We start from the raw sequence: 21,304 nt of genomic DNA, 5'->3' as shown, positions 1-21,304 counted from the left end.
CAAAGGCTTTGGGTAAGTAATTAATTAGAATTGGTGAGAAGACTTACATAAGGCACAATTTGTAACAAATATAAATTGACGTCTCCAATTTTAAATTTTATAACGAGTCAAAAGACAACTTAATCTTGAACCACAACAATAGTAAAAGAAAATCAAAGACGTCATCACTAAGAACATTGAAACTTCAGAATAATTTATTTAATAACGTCCATTTCAATAATTTTAGTTCGGGAATACAAGAGTCCGAAAACAGGAACCCATTATTAAAACAAAATTACAATTTATAGGTTTTATGAAGAGTTCTTTTTAAAACTAAGTTTAAAATACACATGTGCCAGAACTTGGGTCGGAATAAATAAGGTAACCAGTATTGCCGAAGCTACAAGCAGCATAAGTGCGACCTTGACTCTGGTAGTAAGAGTTCATGACAAACGAAGCATGGTCTAGTAAAGTATTAGGGTAATAGCAAAATCCACCGGGTTGGATCGGTGCACAATCCACATGTCTGCAAGCAAAGTTAATGTTGAATTGTAACTGCTCAGCTGTGGAAGAAGGCATCGCCGAGCACCATGGTTCGCAAGTCACGACGGGAATGTGGTAGATCACAGCAGCACATAGGAGAAAGAGGAGCGTCAAAAGTTGTGAAGACATTATAAATGAAATCAAGAATGCTTTTTTTTTTTTGGTTTAGTTTCTTGTGAAAGTACATGTATATATAATAATATGCAAAAAGACTTCTCCAAACAAGGCTGAGTAGACCAATTCTCATAACTCTATATGCTTTTGTTTCTTTGGGAAGAGATCTTAAGGAGATGGAATTATAAGATATGTAACAAATCAATAAAACACTTACACATCACTCTTTATAAATCATTCTATTAAATAAATTATGATATATTTCTTGTTTTATTTTAAGATTATATGATCTTATCTAGTAGCTTTGAACTTTTGGTAAGATCTTTTGCTATATCATACTACCTTGCTATATATGGAAACACTACACATATATAAAATATGCTATCTGTAATATAAATAATTATATGTTTAAATCTATAACTATATATATATTTCAACATTTCCTTATAATTTTCTATTCATTTATTTTTATTTTATTTTTTCAATAAGATACATAGATCCCCAAAGACTTCCAAGAATGAATAGACTCGCCCTAAGTAGAAGAAGCACTTAGACAAATCAAACATTTTCAATCAAAACTTTCACTTCATCTTTTTTATTTGTCAGCATCGCCAGTTTAAGATTTTTATTATTGGTCAGATGCGGTTTAGTCGGATTAAAATTTTTTTAATATAATCTGCTTTTCTTAAAAGCGTAAGTTGTATGTTGTTTTTTTTTCTTCTAATTTTCTATTTAATTTAATTATTATATATTATTTTATTTTAATAAAATTAAAAATAAAATGGGTATTTGGTCTTCTAACACAAAAATTATGTTATTCTAGTAAACCACATTGTTTGGGTGTTAATTTAGTTATTTTTCTCTAAAATATAGGTTAAACTAGGTAAATTTCAGTTTATTTATTGATTTTTCCTCATAGTAGCCAAAAGAATAAAATCTAATAGAGTTTAATGAATAATTAAGAAATTATTATTTTCTCCTTTTAAGAAAGGAATTTTATCTCGATAAAAGAAGACAAGTGTTTGTGCATACAAATCAATGACTTTTTTTTGGCATGCAATTACAAATCTAGGCAGTTGTTTCATTTCGTTCTACTATTTTTTTTTCTTCAACCACGTATATCTTCTGAATCGGATCTCTTTAGCTACTTCTCATGCATGCGTACCTTCCTTTGTCAGAAAATTTGTTTGAAACCCGACCGGCCGAATCAACTAAGTACAAACCATTAGACAACATCTCCTACGTTACATTTAAAAGAGTTAACAAGATGATTTGAATTTACAACATAAATGATGATTTGTGTAGCTACATAGAAAACTCATCTCCATAGCTTCGTGAATCAGTTGGAAGTTTATTTTGAAATTATTAACAAGTCAGGTGAAGATAATGTTAACACAAGCACTATACCTTATATAGTAGTAACGATTAACTACAAAGGCTTTGGGTAAGTACTTAGAATTGGTAAGACTTACATAAGGCACTATTTGTAACAAATAAAAATTGAGGTCTCCAATTTTAAATTCTATAACGATTAACGAGTTCAAAGACAACTTAAGAGTCTTGAACCACAATAATAGTAAAAGAAAAATAAAAGACGTACGTCATCACTAAGAACATGGAAACTTCAGAATAATTTATTTAATAACGTCTATTTCATTTATTTCAGTTTGGGAATACAAGAGTCCGAAACAGAAACCCATTATTAAAACAAAATAACACTTTATAATTTTGATGAAGATTTTTCTTTGTTTCATCAAGTTTAAAGGCGGCCACATGTGCCAGCACTTGGGTCGGAATAGCTAATGTAACCAGTATTGCCAAAGCTACAAGCAGAAGCAATGCGGTCTTGACTTGTGTAGTAAAGGTTCATGACAAACGAAGCATGCTCTAGTAAAGTATTAGGGTAATAGCAAAATCCACCGGGTTGGATCGGTGAACAATCCACATGATTGCAAGCAAAGTTAATGTTGGATTGTAACTGCTCAGCTGTGGAAGAAGGCATCGCCGAGCACCATGTTCTACAAGTCACGACGGGGATGTGGTAGATCACAGCAGCAGATAAGAGAAAGAGGAGCGTCAAAAGTTGTGAAGACATTATAAATGAAATCTAGATAGCAATCAATAATACTCTTTGTTTTGTGTAGGTTCTTGTGAAACTCCTTAAGTATATATAATGATATGCAAAAAGACTTCTCCAAACAAGGCTGAGTAGACCGATTATCATAACTCTATATGCTTTTGTTACTTTGGGAAGAGATCTAAGGAGATGGAATTATAAGATATGTAATAACTCAATAAAACACTTACACATCACTCTTTATAAATCATTCCAATTAATAAATTATGATATAATTCTTGTTTTATTTTAGCTAATATGATCTTATCTAGTAGCTTTGAACTTTTGGTAAGATCTTTTGCTATATCATACTAACTTGCTATATATGGAAACACTACACATATATGAAATATGCTACATGTAATATAAATAGTTATATTCTTAAATCTTTAAATATATATTTCTACATTTCCATATAATTTATTAGTCATTTTTTTTTTTTTCCAATAAGATACATATAGATCCCCAAACCCAAAGACTTCCAAAAATGAATAACCTCGGCAACTCCCCCAAAGTTTTACTTCATCTTTTTTATTTTCAACATAGCTAGTTTAAAATTTATTTTTTTGGTAAGATAAAGTTTAGTCGGATTAAAAAAGTCAATATGAACTAGCTAAGAGATCTTTAACGTTTTCCAACTGATAGAAGATTCACCACCGGACATGGAAGATTCAGAAATGAATGAAGCAAAAGAATTACGCAATCAAAATATCACCAAACCAGGTAATAATGAAACTGCTACGCCTAATCCCACACAGCTTTATTCTTTCCTTACACAAAAAATCACTAAAATAAAAACCAGTTGATTCTAAGAACAACTGAGATATCCTTGTAGCAAAGTACCTAAATAATCTCATTCCATTTTACTCATAAGACCCAAATGATAAGGAACATATGAAAGACTACGCTTAGATAAACAGATTTACCAGTCAAATACAGACCTCTTACGTTCCTCTCTACTTTTTGACAATGACAACCTCACATTTGGTAGAGGCTCTTGGGATTTCCAAGAGTTTCGTCAAGATTTCATCTTCTGTTGAATTAGAATACAAATGTAGAGTGAGCTTCTTGAGGGCAGCTGAATTCTCTAAGAAGTACCTTACTAGCTTCATTTCTGCAACATGTCCGGAGACTGGGAATTTGAGATCGACAAACTCGAGAGAGGATTGCAAACACTTGGGCACAGATGAAAAGTTGATTTGATTCATCTTCTCCGGATCATATTTATAAGGAAACTGTCAAGTAAAAAAGAGAGGAGGAAACAAAGTGAAATGATATGGCAGAAGCTGCATAGAGTGGAGAACAATATCACAGGGTTTATCAGATTCACCTTCAAGACTAGGGATTTCAGATTCGGGCAGCTCTCAAGGAATGGTTCCAACCCTTTCAAATCATGTGCAAAGAGAGAAACGCAGAGGCGTGACATGTAACCAAATTGAGGCAGCGATTCAAATATGAAATAGATATAAATGATCTGAAAGCAGAGAGAGGGTATTATATTGCGGGTTAGAAACTTTTCATTATATAAAAAGTGTATGTACAATACATGTATACCTTCCAAGTGACATCATCTATCGTCAAATCCCCAACCTTCAAGATCCCTGACAGAAAACTACGGATCAGACTTCCCCCCGATATATAGATTGCTTTGACAGAACCCCTTAAACCAAAGGTGATATCAACTTCTAACTTGGCGTTGTACTCCAGATTGTTTACTATGAAGCTTTTTGATACATGATCAGTGATTCTCAAAAAGCATAATTGAGGAGCATCAATGACCACTCCTGGAACAGAATCAAACTGAGTAGAATAACCATGTCCAATAATGAGCCTTTTCAGCAACCGAGAGTGCACCCGCAAGGGTTGAGGAGCATTCAAACATCCGGAAATTTCTAAGTCTTCCAAGACAGGACAGCAAGAAATAAATCTCTCAAAAGCGGCATCCTTGGAAAGTTTGGAAAGGAAAACACGAAGTAAATGCAGAGTCTTCAGACGAGGGAAGGAAACAAACTCGACATCATCCAAGATTACAGATTCGAGCTTTAAAGATACCAGTGTCTCACACACATAAAGGCTTACGGGCATCCGACAAACACAATACCTTGAAAAACACTTAAAACGTAGATGTTGGACCTTACGCTTAACTGCAGCATCAATCCATGATGTGATATGAGAGGCATCTGTTCCAGCAATAGTTAAGTTGAGTTTGTCTAGGCATGATATCCTATCGGACTCGAAAAACCTGTCACCCAAACTCGCAAAGGCATTGAAATTAGAGAAATCTCGGGAAACCAACTCCAAACTAGGAACCGAAAGCCAGAGACTCCTCCATCTGGTGGACAAAACGCTTGTGGTAACAGCTTCTTTTGGAAGAAGATGAGAAAGTATGTGACATATCAAAGGATCAGGTAACTGACTTATCCTATCTTCCATTAATCTCTGACTAAACCCTTTGGAACAAAGAATCTGACTCGAATTCTCTCTATCAACCATTGTTGTAGAACCACTTAATCTGCATAGCAAAATTGAAGACGATGATAGCTTATGATCAACAATTTATCGAAAAACTCAGTAAAAAAATAAACCATAGAATCGTAATCTCCGAGATATATAAATCCCCAAATAAAGTTATAGCTCAAACGCAAAGAGTCAAATAAAACAAACAATAGGATTAACGAAGATAGTAGCTGAAGAAAGATTGAAGGAACGAAAATAGTGGAAAATGCTTGAAGAACAAGAGACGAACCTCGATGCGAGCGAGAGAGACGAATCCGTACGGGTTTGAAATTACAGAGACTGATTTTTGGACTGCACTACGGAGAGAGTGAAGAAGATGAGTGTGAAGAGAAAAGACGGTGTGTCAGTTTTAAGCCTATTGGGCTGAGTTATATTGTCAGCCCATTAGCCCATATAATATAGGATGTGTCAATCCGTTTTGCTAAAAGAGTAGTATTTTGGGTTGAATTCGGTCGGTTTGATCAAATTTGGAGAGTTTTAAAATTGTAGACGTTAAAAGTTTTATTTATCTGTAGTTGTAAGCCGTAGCAACGATTATGAGGGCCGCCCGCGAAAAAAAAAAAAAGAGCCGCTATAGAAAAGTGTATACTTATAAAAAAATTATAACCATAAAAAAAAAAACAAAAAACAAAAAAAAACCTTCTCCCACGCTTCAGGTGATTCGAACTCATGACCTAAGATATGTGGTGTATGACATAATACCACTAGGCTACCAAAACACATTGGTATTTGAGGGCCGAAAATATTAATAACTTCTCGGAGGGCCGCAGCTCCCGCTTCTCTTGCTTCTATCCAGCTACGGCTCTGGTTGTAACACTATTCGGCAAAGAAAAATGATCAATTATATAGACAAACCTTTTCTTTGAGGAAAGGATGATTCGTTATTATCAATGGCTCTAATTTGCACTGCTAAGATTTCTCTAACATTTGAGCTGATTTAAGATCATGAGCTTTCAGAAACTAAGTTTGTATAACCGAAAGCCAAACCAATTAACCAACTATGAAATTATAACACATATTTCTTGTCTTTAAGAGAAGATCAGCACAATTATTATTCTTCTCTTTCTCTCAACATTGGAATCTTGAAAAGTGTAATCTCACTCTCACGCCAAAAGAAAGAGAATGATACATATAAATATATAATTACTCAGGATATATATTAATTCCTTTTGGATGTGCTTCGAAGTCCTCCTAGAGTTCGTGGTTCTAAAAAAAGATCCTATAATTACGCCAGTCATATACTATAATATCACCAAATCAAGTAATAATAATAACCAAAACTGCTACGTCAACCGATTTACCTGTCAAATACAACCTCACATGTTTCCCTCTACTCTTTAACAATGACATCTTTTTTCAAATGCTGTAAATGAGGATAAAACTTTCTCTGCTTCGGTTCATATCAATGAAAGTTTTATAAAATGTTAAGAAAACAAGTTCGTTTTTAAAATTATTATGATACAGAATCGAACTCATCTTTTCAACAAAATGAGAATGTTTGGTCGAATACGGTTGTACTCAAGTTGGAGTACTGCTTTCAACTAATATGTCATAAAAACTTTGGTTTATTTATAACTCTTCAGCAGAAATTGATTAACTACTATAGATTTATGTTCGTAAATGGCTCAATTTGAGTTTATTAAGAGATGCTTAACGTTTTGAATTGATAGAATATCCATCAACAGCCATAAACGAATTAGGCTATCATAATATCACCAGACAAAGTAATAAAGAAACTGCTATGCCTACCACATTGATTCTAACAAAAAGTAAGATTTCCAGCAAATTGTACCTTAGTACAAACTTCACAAGTTTGCCTCTACTCTTTAACAATGACAACCTCACATGTGGTAGAGGCTCTTGGGATTTCCAAGAGTGTCTTCACAATTTCATCTTCTGTTGATTTAGAATCCAAATGTAGAGTGAGTTTCTTAAGGATAGCACAATTCTCTAGGAAGCACCTTACTAGCTTCATTTCTGCAACATGTCCCGAGAATAATTTGAAATCAACAAACTCGAGAGAAGATTGCAAACACTTGATTTTATTCATCTCCTCGGAATGTAGCTCCTCGTAGTGATAATAATCGAATAGCTGATGAAAAAGGAGAGGAGAAAATACAATCAAATGATATGACAGAAGCTGATGCATAGAGATGAGAAAATTATCGCAAGGTCTAGCAGATTTACCACCACGACTAGAGATTTCAGATTCGGGCAGCTCTCAAGAAATGTTGCCAACCATTTCAAATCTTGTGGAGAGAAAGTAACGGACAGGCGTGACATAAAACTAAATTGAGGCAGCGATTCTGACTTGGAATAGTTATAAATCATCTGAAAGCAGAGAGAGAGAGAGAGTATTGTGGGTTAGAAACTTTGCATTATATTATATATGTGTATGTCCAATACATATATACCTTGAATCTTTTTGATTTGTTATCAAGGATACTCAAACAGCATAATTGAGGAGCATCAATGACAACTCCTGGAACAGAATCAACCAGAGTAGAATAACAATCTCCAATATAGAGCCTTTTCAGTGACCGAGAGTGCACCCTAAAGGGTTGAGGCTTACTCACACATCCGTTAATTCTTAAGTCTTCCAAGACAGGACAGCAAGAAATAAATCTCTCAAAAGCGGCATCCTTGGAAAGCAAAACACAAAGTAAATGCATAGTCTTGAGACGAGGGAAGGAAACAAACTCGACATTATCCATGGCTACACAAACAAGATTTAAAGATACCAGTGTCCCACACACATAAAGGCTTATTGGCATCTCAGGATAACAACGCCTTATATGACACCTAACACATAGATGTTGAACCTTACGCTTAACTGCAGCATCAATCCATGAAATGATATAAGATTTCTCCTCATTTTCGTTAATAGTTAACTCCAGCTTGTGTATGCATGAAGACCTATCCGAATGGAAAAATCTGTCACCAAAACTCACAAAGGCATTGAAATTAGAGAAATCTCGGGAGGTCAATTTCAAAGAAGGAACACAAAGCCAAATATTTGTCCATCTTATGGATAAAACGCTTGTCCTAACAGTATCCTTTGCCGGAAGATGAGTAAGTATCTGACATATCAAAGGATCAGGTAATTCGCTTATCCTATCTTCCTTCAACACTTTGGAACAAGCCATTCAATTTTCTGTTTTCAGACAACGAAATTTAAGACATAAATTGCAACTAACACTAATCAAAACTCTCCTTCAGTTACAACTTCCAGTGACGGATAAAGAAGAAGTATGTGCTAATGTGCGAGAGAAACTAAACCACATTGATTCAGGCTAGGGTTTTTCAAGATCTAATGATTATAGAAAGACAAAAATAGTAAAGAAGAAGAAGAACCTACAGTGTTTAGGCCGATATGCAATCACTCGCTGGAACAAAACAAAAGCCCAACAATCAAACATAGCCCACTAAATCTGGGCTAAAATAATTGAAATCTCTATATTTCCATGGTTTATTATTAGTTGCCTTTTTCCTACAGAATTGGTAAATTATTCAGGAAGTTTCTGATTAGCTAGAAAGCACGGAAGCTTCATCGGAGGTCCGCTTCCCGCTTCGGAATCTTAGTCGGAATCGGAAGCTCTCGGAAGCTTTCGGAATCTCGCTTCCATAACGCTTCTAAAAATTTCATTTTGGAAGCTCCTTGGAAGCTTACGATTCTATTTTGGAAGCTTGCGCTTCCATTTAAAAAATTTGATGTCACAAAAATAAATAAGAAATATGAAATTATTTTTGATAGTTTTTTTATACAACAAAAGAAAAACCAAAAGTAATTTTGCATACTAATTTTTTATTTTATTTTTTTAAATATCATAGTTAGAAAAATGATAGCAGCATGGATTTTTGTACAGAACCGCTTCATATCACTTATGTAAACAACATTCCTCAGGAATGACTCATTTGAGCTCTAATTAATTTTGGATGACAAAACAAAAAAGATAGCAGCATAGATCATTTATTAAGGAGTGTTGAAATGATTAATTGAATTAAATTAATTTCGAGAAACTTTAGTTTGATGATGTTTTTATTGGTAAAAAAAAATTAAAACAATTTTATTTTATTAGTAAAATGAGAATGAAGAATGATCTTAAATTTTTGACATTGAACTATTTGACTTTTCTTTATTGTAAATGTATACTATTTGATTTTTAAATATAGAGAGATATTTAGAATTTATGTATTAGATTTGTATGTTAATTATAATTTTTTATATGATATAATGTTTAATGTTTATTATATATGCATGTATGTATATGTATATATATATATATATATATATATATATATATATTAATTTTTATATACGCTTCCAACACGTACCCACTTTCTATAATTTCTATAAAAATCGCTTCCACGTTTCCAAACGCTTCGCTTCCGCGTACCCGCTTCTGATTCCATGCAACCTAGCTGATTAGCTCTATTTCTACTTCATACGGTGAGATTGACATTCGAGGATTACTTATGGCAGCTTCCATGGTAGTGGACGTCATATCAAATCTGCAATCTCCCTCCTAACCAAGACCAAAATAGCTGACAGAATGTATCAGATCAAAATATCTAATAGAATCTTACTAACAAAATTGCTCAACTTGTTTAACAACATTACTTAGATATTTTCATCAGCCAAAAGAGAGTGGATTACCAACATTAATAGTCTTTAATAGTTTCACTGCCCAAAACCACACCAAACAGATAAGACGATTCTTGCAAACATGGTTTTACAGTTTTCATCTTAATTTACTCCAAAAGAAACAAACAAAAAGCTACACCTGCATTTCTTGTAAGCGCTTAAGCTTCACATGTTCTCTCTCTAATCTTTTACATATCAATATATGACGACTTTGCAATTGGTAGACCGTCTTGGGAGTTCTACCAGAGTCTTTACGATGCGCTTTTCATCTGTCCAGTAATAAATTAAACGTACAGTCAGTTTCTTGAGGATTGTTGAATTCTTTAGTAAGAACATTACTAGCTTCAGTTCTGCAGCATGTCCTGAGATGCTGGTTTTGAAAACATACACAACCATTTCTTGTGTGGCAAGAGCCAAGAGCTTAAGGTGCACATGGTTCTCTCTCTAATCTTGATTTGCACAATAATTCAAAACATATAGTCAGTTTCTTGAGGATTGCTCAACTCTCCAGAAAGTACTACTAGCTTCATTCTGCATCATATCCCAATATTTTATTTATGGCTCAAAGCCTAATATAGGCTCCTAAAATCAACCAATTTAACGACCAAAATATTAACCTAGCCCAAACGAAATGTTCAACCATATTTAGTTTTAGGAATTAAAGAAGAATGGATTTCACAAACGCTAGAGCATCTTGGCATCGTAAGGAGTTCTTGAAGGAAGGTACACTTGGATTTTTCGGTATAGTAAGTATCAAGCCTAAACTTCTCCAGGATTTTTGAATTCTTCAAGAAGTATCTTACTAGCTCTATTTCTCCTTCATACCTCGAGATCAAACGTTTCCATTGCACAAACTTGAGCGATGATACCAAACACTGAGGCACTTTTGAAAACATCACCTTTGGTTCTTTCTTCTTCTTACCAATCATGTATCGGTCCTTAACCAATTCCTGCAAAAAAATAAGAAATCAAATTGAGAAGAGAAGTATACACAAACAACATGCATAAATCAGAGGGTAGAGAGCTCTTCGTTACCAATATGAGAGATTCTAGTTTCGGGCAGCTCTCAAGCAGGGTTGGCAACGTTTCAAGATCAGATATATAAAATCTAGCATTCAAATGGGATAGGTTACGAAACTGAAAGATTCCACAATGTTCTTTAGGCACCGGTCCCGATTTCGAGTATTCAAAGATTTCCTGGTAACAGAAGTACACAAAAAATATATATATATATCACGGTGAGAAACTTTCGTGGAATAACGTTTTTATGTATGCCAAATGTTGAGATGTATACCTTCCAAGTACGCCTACTAATAACTAGATCCCTGACCCTCGAAATATTGGTGAGTATATCGCAAATCACGCTTTCCCATCTCGTACCATTAATGGAGATATCAATATCTAGTCTGCCAGAGAAAGCCGAGTTGATGAACTGAAAGTTCTTTGGTATGGAGACCGTAGCCCTCAAACACTGGAGTAGAGGTGCATCAATCACAACTTGGGTGCACTCATTTATGTGAATTCTCTTTACTGTATGAGAGCGCACTTGAAAAATCCTTCTACGACCATCAAAATATGTGATGATAGTTAAATATTCCAGAACTGGAGAGCCTGAGACAAGTTTCTCAACAGTGGCCTCATTAGGATAGCTATTATATTCTAATTGCATGATCTTTAGGCAAGGTAAGGAAACAAACTCCGCACTAGCCAAGGTGGCCCCTCGAAGTCGTAACTGTACCAGTGTCTGGCAGACATATATATTCAGGGATGGTGATTCCTCTGGCCGACCAAAGGCAAAATGAACATCGAGATGTTGAATCCTATGTGTGCTCACAGCATCAATCCATCGGATGGGAAAAGACTTGCTATGAGACGAGTTGTGAATATTAACCCGGAGTTTTCGTATCCATGACTCCTTGTGTGAATAAAAAAACCTGTCAGCGAAACTCACAAAGGCATCGAAAGTTGAGAATGTACCCGAGTCTAAGTCCAATCCAGGAACTGATTGCCAAAGATTTCTCCATCTGGTGGATAAAACGCTTGTTCGTACAGCATCTTTGGTAGAAAGCTGACAAAGTATTTCAGATATCAAAGGTTCCGGTAGCTGGCTTAACCTATCTTCTTCATGTGACACTTTGTCGCATATTTTGGTTTTCTTCTTTCTACCCACCATTTCTCTTCTCTTCACACAACTATAATCTGTATCAACAAATTTAACAAAGATAAAAGTTGAAAGTTACAAAAACAACCAATCAATTAACAAATGAAATACAAAATACAAACACAGAAGAACTAAATCTGCTTCGGTTCCAAAGAAAAGTTTCTACAAAATCTCAATTGAATCAGATGAAAAAGCCCAAACATCAGAAGAACTAAAATCACTTGCAAAGCTTGTTAGGTTATAGGTTTTCGAGATTTATAAAGATGACTAAAATCAAGGAAAATTACGTAAGAATTAACGCATTGGGATGGAGTTTAATTACCACCGCTGATCAAACCTCCTCGTCTTCCCACATGGATACGTGCAAAGATAAAAAAGAATGTGAGTTTAGGGTTTTGATGGAAATTTGGAATGGAAACGTTTCTAAGAAGACCAGTAAAAAGGTATAAATTGAACCAGCTCGGTTTTGTCTGACCCGAACCAATAAAGCCCGAATATAGATGGTCCAATTTAAAATCTATGATCAGCTCTTACTTTTTGGTCGAATACAATTTGATCGAATTGGTGAGTTTTAAACTAACTTTCTCTAAACCTGCATGTCTTGTGTGGCAAGATATCAATTAACTAAACCTGTCAAAAGACAAGCTTCACATGTTCTTTGTAGTATTTAACAATCACGTTACGAGTTCACAATGGACTGATCGTCTTGGGATGCTCAGGAGTTTCTTGATGAAGATATATTCGTACGCACGATCATTGGAACATGAATGTAGAGTCAGTTTCTTGAGGATTGCTGAATTCTCCAAAAAAAATTAACTTACTAGATTCAGAAACATGTCTACATCGTATCCCCTGATATTGTTTTTGATTTCAACAAACTCGAGCCACCACAAGAAACATTGAGACACATATGAAAAACTGAGCTGATTTTATTAGGGATAACAATATCTTACATTTGAAGTTGAGTAGAATCTTAAGTGATGTATATAAGATATGAGCATCTCCACTCATAGCCAATTACAATGTATATATCTTATTGGGAAAAAAAAACTCAAAAATAAATGACTAGTAAATTACAAGGATATGTAGAAACAAATAGTTATATTTTTAAATCTATAGCTATATATTTCTAGATTTCCTTATAATTTACTAATCATTTATTTTGATTTTTTTTTTCAATAAGATATACATTGTAGATCTCCAAAAACTTCCAAAAATGAATTAACTCGCCTCAAAGTTTTACTTCATCTTTTTTATTTTCAACATATATAGCTAGTTTAAAAACTTATTTTTGGTGAGATACGGTTTCGTCGGATTAAGAAGTTTTAGTATAATATTTTGTTAAAAGCTTAAGTTTTATGTGTTTTCAAAAAAAAAAAAAAAAAAAATAATAAAAATAAAAATAAAAAACTTAAAATTTTATGTTGGTAAATGGCTCAAGATGAACTAGCTAAGAGATTTTTAACGTTTTTCAACTGATAGAAGATTCACCAACGGACATGGAAAATTCAGAAACGAATGAAGCAAAAGAATTACGCAATCAAAATATCACCAAACCAGGTAATAATGAAACTGCTACGCCTGATCCCACACAGCTTTATTCTTTCTTTACACAAAATCACCAAAATAAAAAACGACCAGTTAAGTCGAAGAATAACTGATATATCTCATCAAAGTACCTAAATAGTTTCGTAGTCTTTTTACTCATAAGACCCAAATGATAAGGAACATATGAAAAACCACTTAAGACTTCATCAACGGATTTACTTACCAGTCAAATACAAACCTCACATGTTTGCCTCTACTTTTTGACAATGACAACCTCACATTTCGTAGAGGCTCTTGGGATTTCCAAGATTTTCGTCAAGATTTCATCTTCTGTTGAATTAGAATCCAAATGTACAGTGAGTTTCTTGAGGATAGCACAATTCTCTAGGAAGAAACTTACTAGCTTCATTTCTACAACATGTCCCGAGAATGTGAATTTGAAATTAACAAACTCGAGAGAGGATTGCAAACACTTGATTTGATTCATCTCCTCGGAATGTAGCTCCTGGTTGTGATAATCACGCTGTAGCTGAGGAAAAAGGAGAGGAGAAAATACAATCAAATGATATGGCAGAAGCTGATGCATAGAGATGAGAAAATTATAGCAAGGTTTAGCAGATTTACCACCACGACTAGGGATTTCAAATTCGGGCAGCTCTCAAGAAATTTAGCCAACCCTTTCAAATCTTGTGAAAAGACAGAAACGGACAGGCATGACATATAACTAAATTGAGGCAGTGATTCTGATTTCGAATACTCATAAATGATCTGAAAGCAGAGAGTGAGAGTATTGTGGGTTAGAAACTTTTCATTATATTAAATGTGTATGTCCAATATATATATACCTGGAAAGTCTGCCAATACATCGTCAAATCCCTAACCTTCAAGATCCCTGACAGAAAACTACGGATGAGACCTCTCCTCGATAAAATGCTTGCTTCATCAAAAACCTTTAAACAAAAGGTGACAGAAACGTCGAACTTGGCATTGTACTCCAGATTGTTTATTATGAAGCTTTTTGATGTGCTATCAAGGATACTCAAACAACATAAATGAGGAGCATCAATGACAACTCGGCACTAGCCAAGGCGACCCCTTGGAGTTGTAACTGTACCAGTGTCTGGCAGACATATATATTCAGGGATGGTGATTCTTCTGGCCGACAAAAGGCAAAATGAACATCGAGATGTTCAATCCTACGTGTACTCACAGCATCAATCCATCGGGTGGGAAAAGACTTGCTATGAGAAGAATTAGGAATATCTATCCGGAGTTTGCGTATCCATGACTCCTTGTTTGAATCAAAAAACCTGTCAGCAAAACTCACAAAGGCATCGAAATTCGAGAATGTATCCGAGTCTAAGTCCAATTCAGGAACCCATTGCCAAAGACTTCTCCATCTTGTGGATAAAACGCTTGTTCCAACAACATCTTTGGTAGAAAGCTGACAAAGTATTTCAGATATCAAAGGTTCAGGTAACTGGCTTATCCTATCTTCTTTGTCACATATTTTGGTTTTCTTCTTTCTACCCACCATTTGTCTTTCTTCACAACTATAATCTGTATCTTTATCCAAAAAAACAAAAGAAAACTATAATCTGTAATGTATCATCAAATTTGACAAAGATAAAAATTGAAAGTTACAAAACAACCAACCAATTTTGAATGAAATACAAAATACCAACACACTAGCTTGCATACAACTAATCTGGATTGGTAGAGATTTCGTACACAATTAAATTGCCAAATTCTCCTTCGATTACAAAGAAACAATATTAAAAAATCTCAACTGAATCAGATGAAAAAAAGCCCAAACATCAATATTCACATGCAAAGCTCGTTAGGTTATTGGTTTTCGAGATTTCTAAAGATGACTAAAATCAAGGAAAATTATAGAAGAACTCACTGGGATGGACTATGGAGTTTAATTACCACAGCTGATCAAACCTCCTCGACTTCCCACATGGATGCGTGCAAAGATAAAGAATGTGAGTTTTAGGGTTTTGATGGAAATTTGGAATGGAAACGTTTCTAAGAAGACCGGTAAAAGGGTATGAATTGGACCAGCTCGGTTTTGTCTGACCCGAACCAATAAAGGGTATGATTTCTTTCCACTATTAACTTTTTGGTCGAATACAGTTTAATCGAATTGGAGAGTTTTAAACTAACTTTCTGTTGTTTCCATTAAACTGCTTTTTCAATAACTTGACAAATCTCAAACAAGTTGATCGCAAGCAAAAGAACAAACATCTTATTAAGCTTTTTGAAACCTCCATCTTAAAACAAAGTAAGTTAACGTTTTTACACATATCAAGACCTTTAGTGTTTGGATAACTCGGTTTAGTTCGAGCCGAACCAAAACATTTAATTGGAAGCACAATAATTTTGTTCAAAATTGGATATCTCCGTTTGAACCAAGAAACAACCAAAAGCCCGAAAGTGGATATATATCCAAATTTTGTTGTAAAACTTAGTTTAATCCTGGTTGTTTAGGACGATTTTTTCCCTTCTTTATTCAGCAAAAACTTGGTTAAATTGTTATAAACATTCCTTAGTTATTATTTATTTAAATTAGGATTTCTACTACTCTCATATTCGCTTGTCTCTCACACAAAATCATAAAACCTCTACTCTTTACCAATCAAGCAGGACGACTTCACATTCGGTAGAGCCTCTTGGCATTTTAAGAAGTTCTTCCTTGAAAGCAGACTTTTCGCTTATTGAATAATTAATCAAACTTAGAGTGAGATTCTTGAGTATCGCCGAATTCTCTAGGAAGTACCTTACTAGCTTCATTGCTATAAGACGTTCCCGGATTGAGATTCTGAAATCTACAAATTCGAGAGACGATAGCAAACACAGATGAAAACCTGATTTGATTTGTCTCATCAGAAGGCGCTATTTTCGCATAATTGAATATGAGTAAACAAAAGTGGATAAAAACATGTACACATTTAATGAAAAGATATGCAGAATCTTCATAGAGATTAAAAAAGCTTATTGGTTAGCATATTATTACCAAGCTGAGGGATTTCAAGTTTGGGAAGCTCTCAAGAAAGGTTAGTAACAATTCCAAAGGGGAATAGCAGAGAGTTACATGCCGACGGGTCATATAACCAAAACGAGGCAGTTGTTTTATCTTCAAGTACTCAGATGAGCTGGAAACAAAAAGAAACTAATGTAGGTCAGAAATTTTCATGATAGAAAAAGTATATATGTCCAATACAAGAATTGACATATATACCTTGAATGTGTTTAGATATATGATCATATCCCTGACTTTTGAAATCCCGGGGAAAAAACTATGGAGTCTATTTATGTAAGAAGAAAGACTTGCTTCATTAGAATCCAACGAATGAAATCCGAGAACTAACTTGCCATTGGTATCCATATTGGTTATTAAAAGGCTTTCTGATAAGTTATCATCGACGCTCAAAAAGCGTAGTTGAGGAGCATCAATCACAATTCCGGTAGCAGAACAGAAAGAAGAACGCCGCACTAAAGTGAGTCTATTCAGTGACCGAGAGTGCACCCGTAAGATATTTGCATCAGCCCCAAAAGTGGAAATTCTTAAGTCCTCCAAGACAGGGCAGGATGAGACAAGTCTCTCAAAAATGTCTTCATTGCGATACTTAACAACAATTAAGTGCATAGTCTTCAAACAAGGTAAGGAAACAAACTCGGCATTAACTAAAGTGGCCTGAGTGTACCAGTGTCTCACAGACATAAAGTCTTACTGGCATCTTCTGATAAGAATACGTTTCAATAATTAGACGTTGGACCTTGCGTTTAATTAAGGCATCGATCCATGATGTAAGACAAGATGCATCAATCTTGTTACCAAGATATAACTCCACATTTTGTATGCATGATGAAACCCTATCGGAATGGAAAAACATGTCACCAAAACTCACAAAAGTACTCAAATCTGGGAAGTTCTTAAGTGCCAATTCTAAGCTAGGAACCTAAGCCAGAGACTCCTCCATCTGGTGGACAAAACGCTTGTCGTAACAACGTCTTTTATGGGAAGATGAGAAGTATGTCAGATATCAAATGATCAGGTAGTTGGCTTATCCTATCTTTCTTCAATCTCTCACTAAACCCTATGGAACAACTAATCTGATTCGATTTCTCTCTATCAACCATTGTTGTAGAAAACCCTAGATCCCAAATAAAATTCTAGCTTAAACGCTAAGGGATAGATATATATATATATATATGTCGGAAGACTCTCCCTCCGACCAAAGCTGCGGTTTCTCATAATCATGATGGGCCTCTCAAAGCCCAAACAGAGAAAGGAAACGCGAAGCCCATCTCCTCCTCTGTTTCTCCTCCATTGCCTTACGTCAGCAAAAGCAGAGCATGCGGAAGCTGCGAGTCCATTTGATTTGACCAATCGTTTTTGATGCTCTTGGATCATCTGCTGTCATGTGCAGCTACTCACTTGTCGTGTTATCAAAAGCCAGCAGTCTATATATATTAAAGTGATGTAACCGTAACCTTTTAACAAGAAATAGAATTCACCAATCACCATTGTCATCTTCTTTAAGCTTTCTCTGAACCTTTAAAGCTTCGTTCAAGATAAACAAACTCGACAAATGTAGAGCCTACATAAGATCGGGAGGACACAAAATAACTAGATGTTGGATCAATACAAGGCAGAATATAAGAATATAAGACGTATCATGTACACCAATAACACCATCGTAAATAGTTAACTTGTCCCAATATAATAATTTTGGCAAGTGGTACATTGAAATCAGAATTCTAAGCAACCAAGTTTGTTTGGGATCGAGATCATATTGTTTGCTTCATAATAATGAAAGTTTTAAAATGTTTGTTAAGAAAGAAAAAAAAAAAAACTCGTCTAAAAATTATTATGATAAGGAAACGAACAAAACCCAAACTTCATCTTTAATTTCTTTACAACATCAGAAATTTTTGCTCAAATTTTGTTTACTCAAATTGGACAGTTTTAAATTAATTTGTTGCAAAATCGAAAGTTTATTATTATTTTTTTAAACACTTCAGCACGAAACTGATTTAACTACTAGTATTATTTATAGACAACCCTTCCTTTGCCAAGAAATTTTTTTAACGTTTTTTTTTTTTTTTTTTTTTTAACGTTGTAAACTGATATAAGAGATCCATGAACTGCCATGGAAAATTCAGAAACGAATGAGCAAAATAATTACGCTATCATAATATCACCAAACCAAGTAATAATAATAATATCATAATATCCAACATTGTCATTACACAAAGTCACCAAAATAAAAACCAGTTGATTCTAAGAACAACTGAGATATCCCTGCCATTCCATTATCATTACACATTCCTTTTTACTCATAATTAAGACCCAAATGATTGAGGAACATATAAAAGGCTACATCAACCAATTTATACTTACCAGTCAAATACAGACTTCTTACGTTCCTCTCTAGTTTTTGACAATGACAACCTCACATTTGGTAGAGGCTCTTGGGATTTCCAAGAGTTTCTTCACGATTTCATCTTCTGTTGAATTAGAATCCAAATGTAGAGTGAGTTTCTTGAGGATAACACAATTCTCTAGGAAGCACCTTACTAGCTTCATTTGTGCAACATCTCCAGTGAATAATTTGAAATCAACAAACTCGAGAGAGGATTGCAAACACTTGATTTGATTCATCTCCTCCGGATGTAGCTCCTCGTAGTGTAAATAATCTAATAGCTGAGAAAAAAGGAGAGGAGAAAATACAATCAAATGATATGACAGAAGTTGTGCATAGAGATGAGAAAATTATCGCAAGGTCTAGCAGATTTACCACCACGACTAGAGATTTCAGATTCGGGCAGCTCTCAAGAAATGTTGCCAACCCTTTCAAATGTTGTGCAGAGAGAGAAACGCACAGGCGTGACATATAACCAAATTGAGGCAGCGATTCTGTTTTGGAATAGTTATAAATGATCTGAAAGCAGGGAGAGAGTGAGAGTGAGAGTATTGTTGGTTAGAAACTTTTCATTATATTAAAATGTGTATGTCCAATATATATATACCTGGAAAGTCTGCCAATATATCGTCAAATCCCCAACCTTGGAGATCCCTGACAGAAAACTACGGATGAGAGTTATCCCCGATGAAAGGCTTCGTCAGCAAACTTAAAACCAAAGGTGACATCAACTACTACCTTGGAATTGTACTTGAGATTTTTTACTATGAAGCTTTCTGATTTGAAATCACGGATACTCAAAAAGCATAATTGAGGAGCATCAATGACTACTCCTGGAACAGAATCAACCTGAGTAGAATAACCATATCCAATATAGAGCCTTTTTAGTGACCGAGAGTACACCCGCAAGGGTTGAGGAGCATTCGCACATTTGGAAATTTCTAAGTCTTCCAAGACAGGACAGCAAGAAATAAATCTCTCAAATGTGGCATCCTTGGAAAGCCAAACATAACTTAAATGCATAGTCTTCAGACGAGGGAAGGAAACAAAGTCGACATCATCCAAGGTTACAAAAACGAGCTTTAAAGATACCAGTGTCTCACACGCATAAAGGCTTACGGGCATCCCACAATAACCATACTTTGAAAAACATTTAACACGTAGATGGAACTGTTGAACCTTACGCTTAACTGCAGCATCAATCCATGAAATGATATAAGATTTATCCTCATTTCCATTAATAGCTAGCTCCAGTTTGTCTAGGCATGAAACTCTATCAGAATCAAAAAACCTGTCACCAAAACTCCCAAAGGCATTGAAATCAGAGAAATCTCGGGAGCTCAATACCAAACTAAGAACCGAAAGCCAGAGACTCCTCCATCTTGTGGACAAAACGCTTGTCGTAACAGCTTCTTTTGTGGGAAGATGAGAAAGAATCTGACAGATCAAAGGATCAGGTAATTCACTTATCTGGTCTTCCTCTAATCTCTCACTAAACCCTATGGAACAACTAATCTGATTCGATTTCTCTCTATCAACCATTGTTGTAGAAAACCCTAGATCCCAAATAAAATTCTAGCTTAAACGCTAAGGGATAGATATATACGGAAGACTCTCCCTCAGACCAAAGCTGCGGTTTCTCATAATCATGATGGGCCTGTCAGACCATAACGCGAAGCCCATCTCCTCCTCTGTTTCTCCTCCATTGCCTTAAGTTAGCAAAAGCAGAGCATGCGGAAGCTGTGACTGTGAGTCTCGTACGAATACGATACAGCCATGTGCTCTTGGATCATGTAAACCTACTCACTTGTTGTGTTATCAAAAGCCAGCAGTCTATATATATGAAAGTGATGTCACCGTAACCTTTTAACAAGAAATAGAATTCACCATTGTCATCTTTTTTAAGCTTTCGTTCAAGATTAAAAAAAAAACTCGACATCACATCATCTAGGTTCACCTCAAAGGATACTAGTGTCCCACATGTATAGAGCCTTAGGGGTATATCATACATAAGATCGGCCGATCGGGAGGACACACAATATCTAGATGTTGGATCAATCCATGGCGTCATATAAGACGTAACATGTACACCATCATAAATAGCGAACTCGATGAGGTCCCAATATTATAATACATTGAAATCAGAACTCTAATGCATCGAGATTGTTTTCTGCTTCATATTAATGAAAGTTTTGACGTGTTTGTTAAGAAAAGAAAAAAAAAAGTTCGTTTAAAAAATTCTCATGAAA

At 35.0% G+C, this 21,304-nt stretch overlaps 5 protein-coding genes and 1 pseudogene across 8 annotated transcripts; all 6 read right to left on the bottom strand.

The window, feature by feature from the left end:
- Positions 1–172: 172 nt before the first annotated feature.
- LOC9300334 (major pollen allergen Ole e 10) lies at positions 173–969 on the bottom strand. Its single transcript, XM_002864212.2, has one exon. It carries the CDS (start codon positions 649–651, stop codon positions 319–321), a length of 333 nt encoding a protein of 110 aa, XP_002864258.1. The 5' UTR covers positions 652–969; the 3' UTR covers positions 173–318.
- Positions 970–2,115: 1,146 nt separating this feature from the next.
- LOC9300333 (glucan endo-1,3-beta-glucosidase) lies at positions 2,116–2,771 on the bottom strand. The gene has a single exon (XM_002864211.2). The coding sequence runs from the start codon at positions 2,729–2,731 to the stop codon at positions 2,396–2,398; it is 336 nt and encodes a 111-aa protein (XP_002864257.1). The 5' UTR covers positions 2,732–2,771; the 3' UTR covers positions 2,116–2,395.
- A 663-nt stretch (positions 2,772–3,434) lies between these two features.
- LOC110225718 (putative FBD-associated F-box protein At5g53635) lies at positions 3,435–5,847 on the bottom strand. The gene is made up of 4 exons (XM_021015681.1): positions 5,499–5,847; positions 4,307–5,264; positions 4,083–4,226; positions 3,435–3,987 (listed from the first exon to the last, which is right to left on the bottom strand). Exons 2-4 carry the CDS (start codon positions 5,243–5,245, stop codon positions 3,709–3,711), a joined length of 1,362 nt encoding a protein of 453 aa, XP_020871340.1. The 5' UTR covers positions 5,246–5,264; positions 5,499–5,847; the 3' UTR covers positions 3,435–3,708.
- A 1,043-nt stretch (positions 5,848–6,890) lies between these two features.
- Positions 6,891–8,786, bottom strand: LOC110225717 (putative FBD-associated F-box protein At5g53635). Of its 4 annotated transcripts, none has more exons than XM_021015679.1 (4): positions 8,026–8,786; positions 7,684–7,911; positions 7,457–7,600; positions 6,891–7,361 (listed from the first exon to the last, which is right to left on the bottom strand). In XM_021015679.1, the coding sequence occupies exons 1-4, from the start codon at positions 8,413–8,415 to the stop codon at positions 7,089–7,091; spliced, it is 1,035 nt and encodes a 344-aa protein (XP_020871338.1). In that variant the 5' UTR covers positions 8,416–8,786; the 3' UTR covers positions 6,891–7,088. The 4 variants fall into 4 exon arrangements, with proteins under 4 accessions (XP_020871338.1, XP_020871339.1, XP_020871337.1 ...); XM_021015680.1 differs by having other exon boundaries at positions 8,092–8,785; XM_021015678.1 differs by having other exon boundaries at positions 8,011–8,784.
- Positions 8,787–9,895: 1,109 nt separating this feature from the next.
- Positions 9,896–13,456, bottom strand: LOC110225934 (F-box/FBD/LRR-repeat protein At1g51370-like). Its single transcript, XM_021016327.1, has 3 exons — positions 11,209–13,456; positions 10,950–11,111; positions 9,896–10,864 (listed from the first exon to the last, which is right to left on the bottom strand). Exons 1-3 carry the CDS (start codon positions 12,085–12,087, stop codon positions 10,550–10,552), a joined length of 1,356 nt encoding a protein of 451 aa, XP_020871986.1. The 5' UTR covers positions 12,088–13,456; the 3' UTR covers positions 9,896–10,549.
- A 5,296-nt stretch (positions 13,457–18,752) lies between these two features.
- On the bottom strand, positions 18,753–21,205 carry LOC110225874 (annotated as a pseudogene).
- Between the last annotated feature and the right edge of the window lie 99 nt (positions 21,206–21,304).

The sequence above is a fragment of the Arabidopsis lyrata genome (genome assembly GCF_000004255.2).
Source record: "Arabidopsis lyrata subsp. lyrata unplaced genomic scaffold ARALYscaffold_8, whole genome shotgun sequence".
NCBI classification, from domain to species: Eukaryota; Viridiplantae; Streptophyta; class Magnoliopsida; order Brassicales; family Brassicaceae; genus Arabidopsis; species Arabidopsis lyrata.
Note: the sequence above shows the minus strand (reverse complement) of the source record. Positions and strands in the feature narration are given on the sequence as shown.

Coding starts and splice junctions, on each gene's coding strand:
- LOC9300334 (XM_002864212.2), bottom strand. CDS start 651: ATGTCTTCACAACTTTTGACGCTCCTCTTTCTCCTATGTGCTGCTGTG.
- LOC110225934 (XM_021016327.1), bottom strand. CDS start 12,087: ATGGTGGGTAGAAAGAAGAAAACCAAAATATGCGACAAAGTGTCACAT. Junction 11,112..11,208: donor TTAGTAGGCGTACTTGGAAG/GTATACATCTCA, acceptor TTCTGTTACCAG/GAAATCTTTGAATACTCGAA. Junction 10,865..10,949: donor AACTAGAATCTCTCATATTG/GTAACGAAGAGC, acceptor ATTTTTTTGCAG/GAATTGGTTAAGGACCGATA.
- LOC110225718 (XM_021015681.1), bottom strand. CDS start 5,245: ATGGTTGATAGAGAGAATTCGAGTCAGATTCTTTGTTCCAAAGGGTTT. Junction 4,227..4,306: donor TAGATGATGTCACTTGGAAG/GTATACATGTAT, acceptor CTCTGCTTTCAG/ATCATTTATATCTATTTCAT. Junction 3,988..4,082: donor TGAAATCCCTAGTCTTGAAG/GTGAATCTGATA, acceptor TTTACTTGACAG/TTTCCTTATAAATATGATCC.
- LOC110225717 (XM_021015677.1), bottom strand. CDS start 8,415: ATGGCTTGTTCCAAAGTGTTGAAGGAAGATAGGATAAGCGAATTACCT. Junction 7,601..7,683: donor ACAAATCAAAAAGATTCAAG/GTATATATGTAT, acceptor CTCTGCTTTCAG/ATGATTTATAACTATTCCAA. Junction 7,362..7,456: donor TGAAATCTCTAGTCGTGGTG/GTAAATCTGCTA, acceptor CTTTTTCATCAG/CTATTCGATTATTATCACTA.
- LOC9300333 (XM_002864211.2), bottom strand. CDS start 2,731: ATGTCTTCACAACTTTTGACGCTCCTCTTTCTCTTATCTGCTGCTGTG.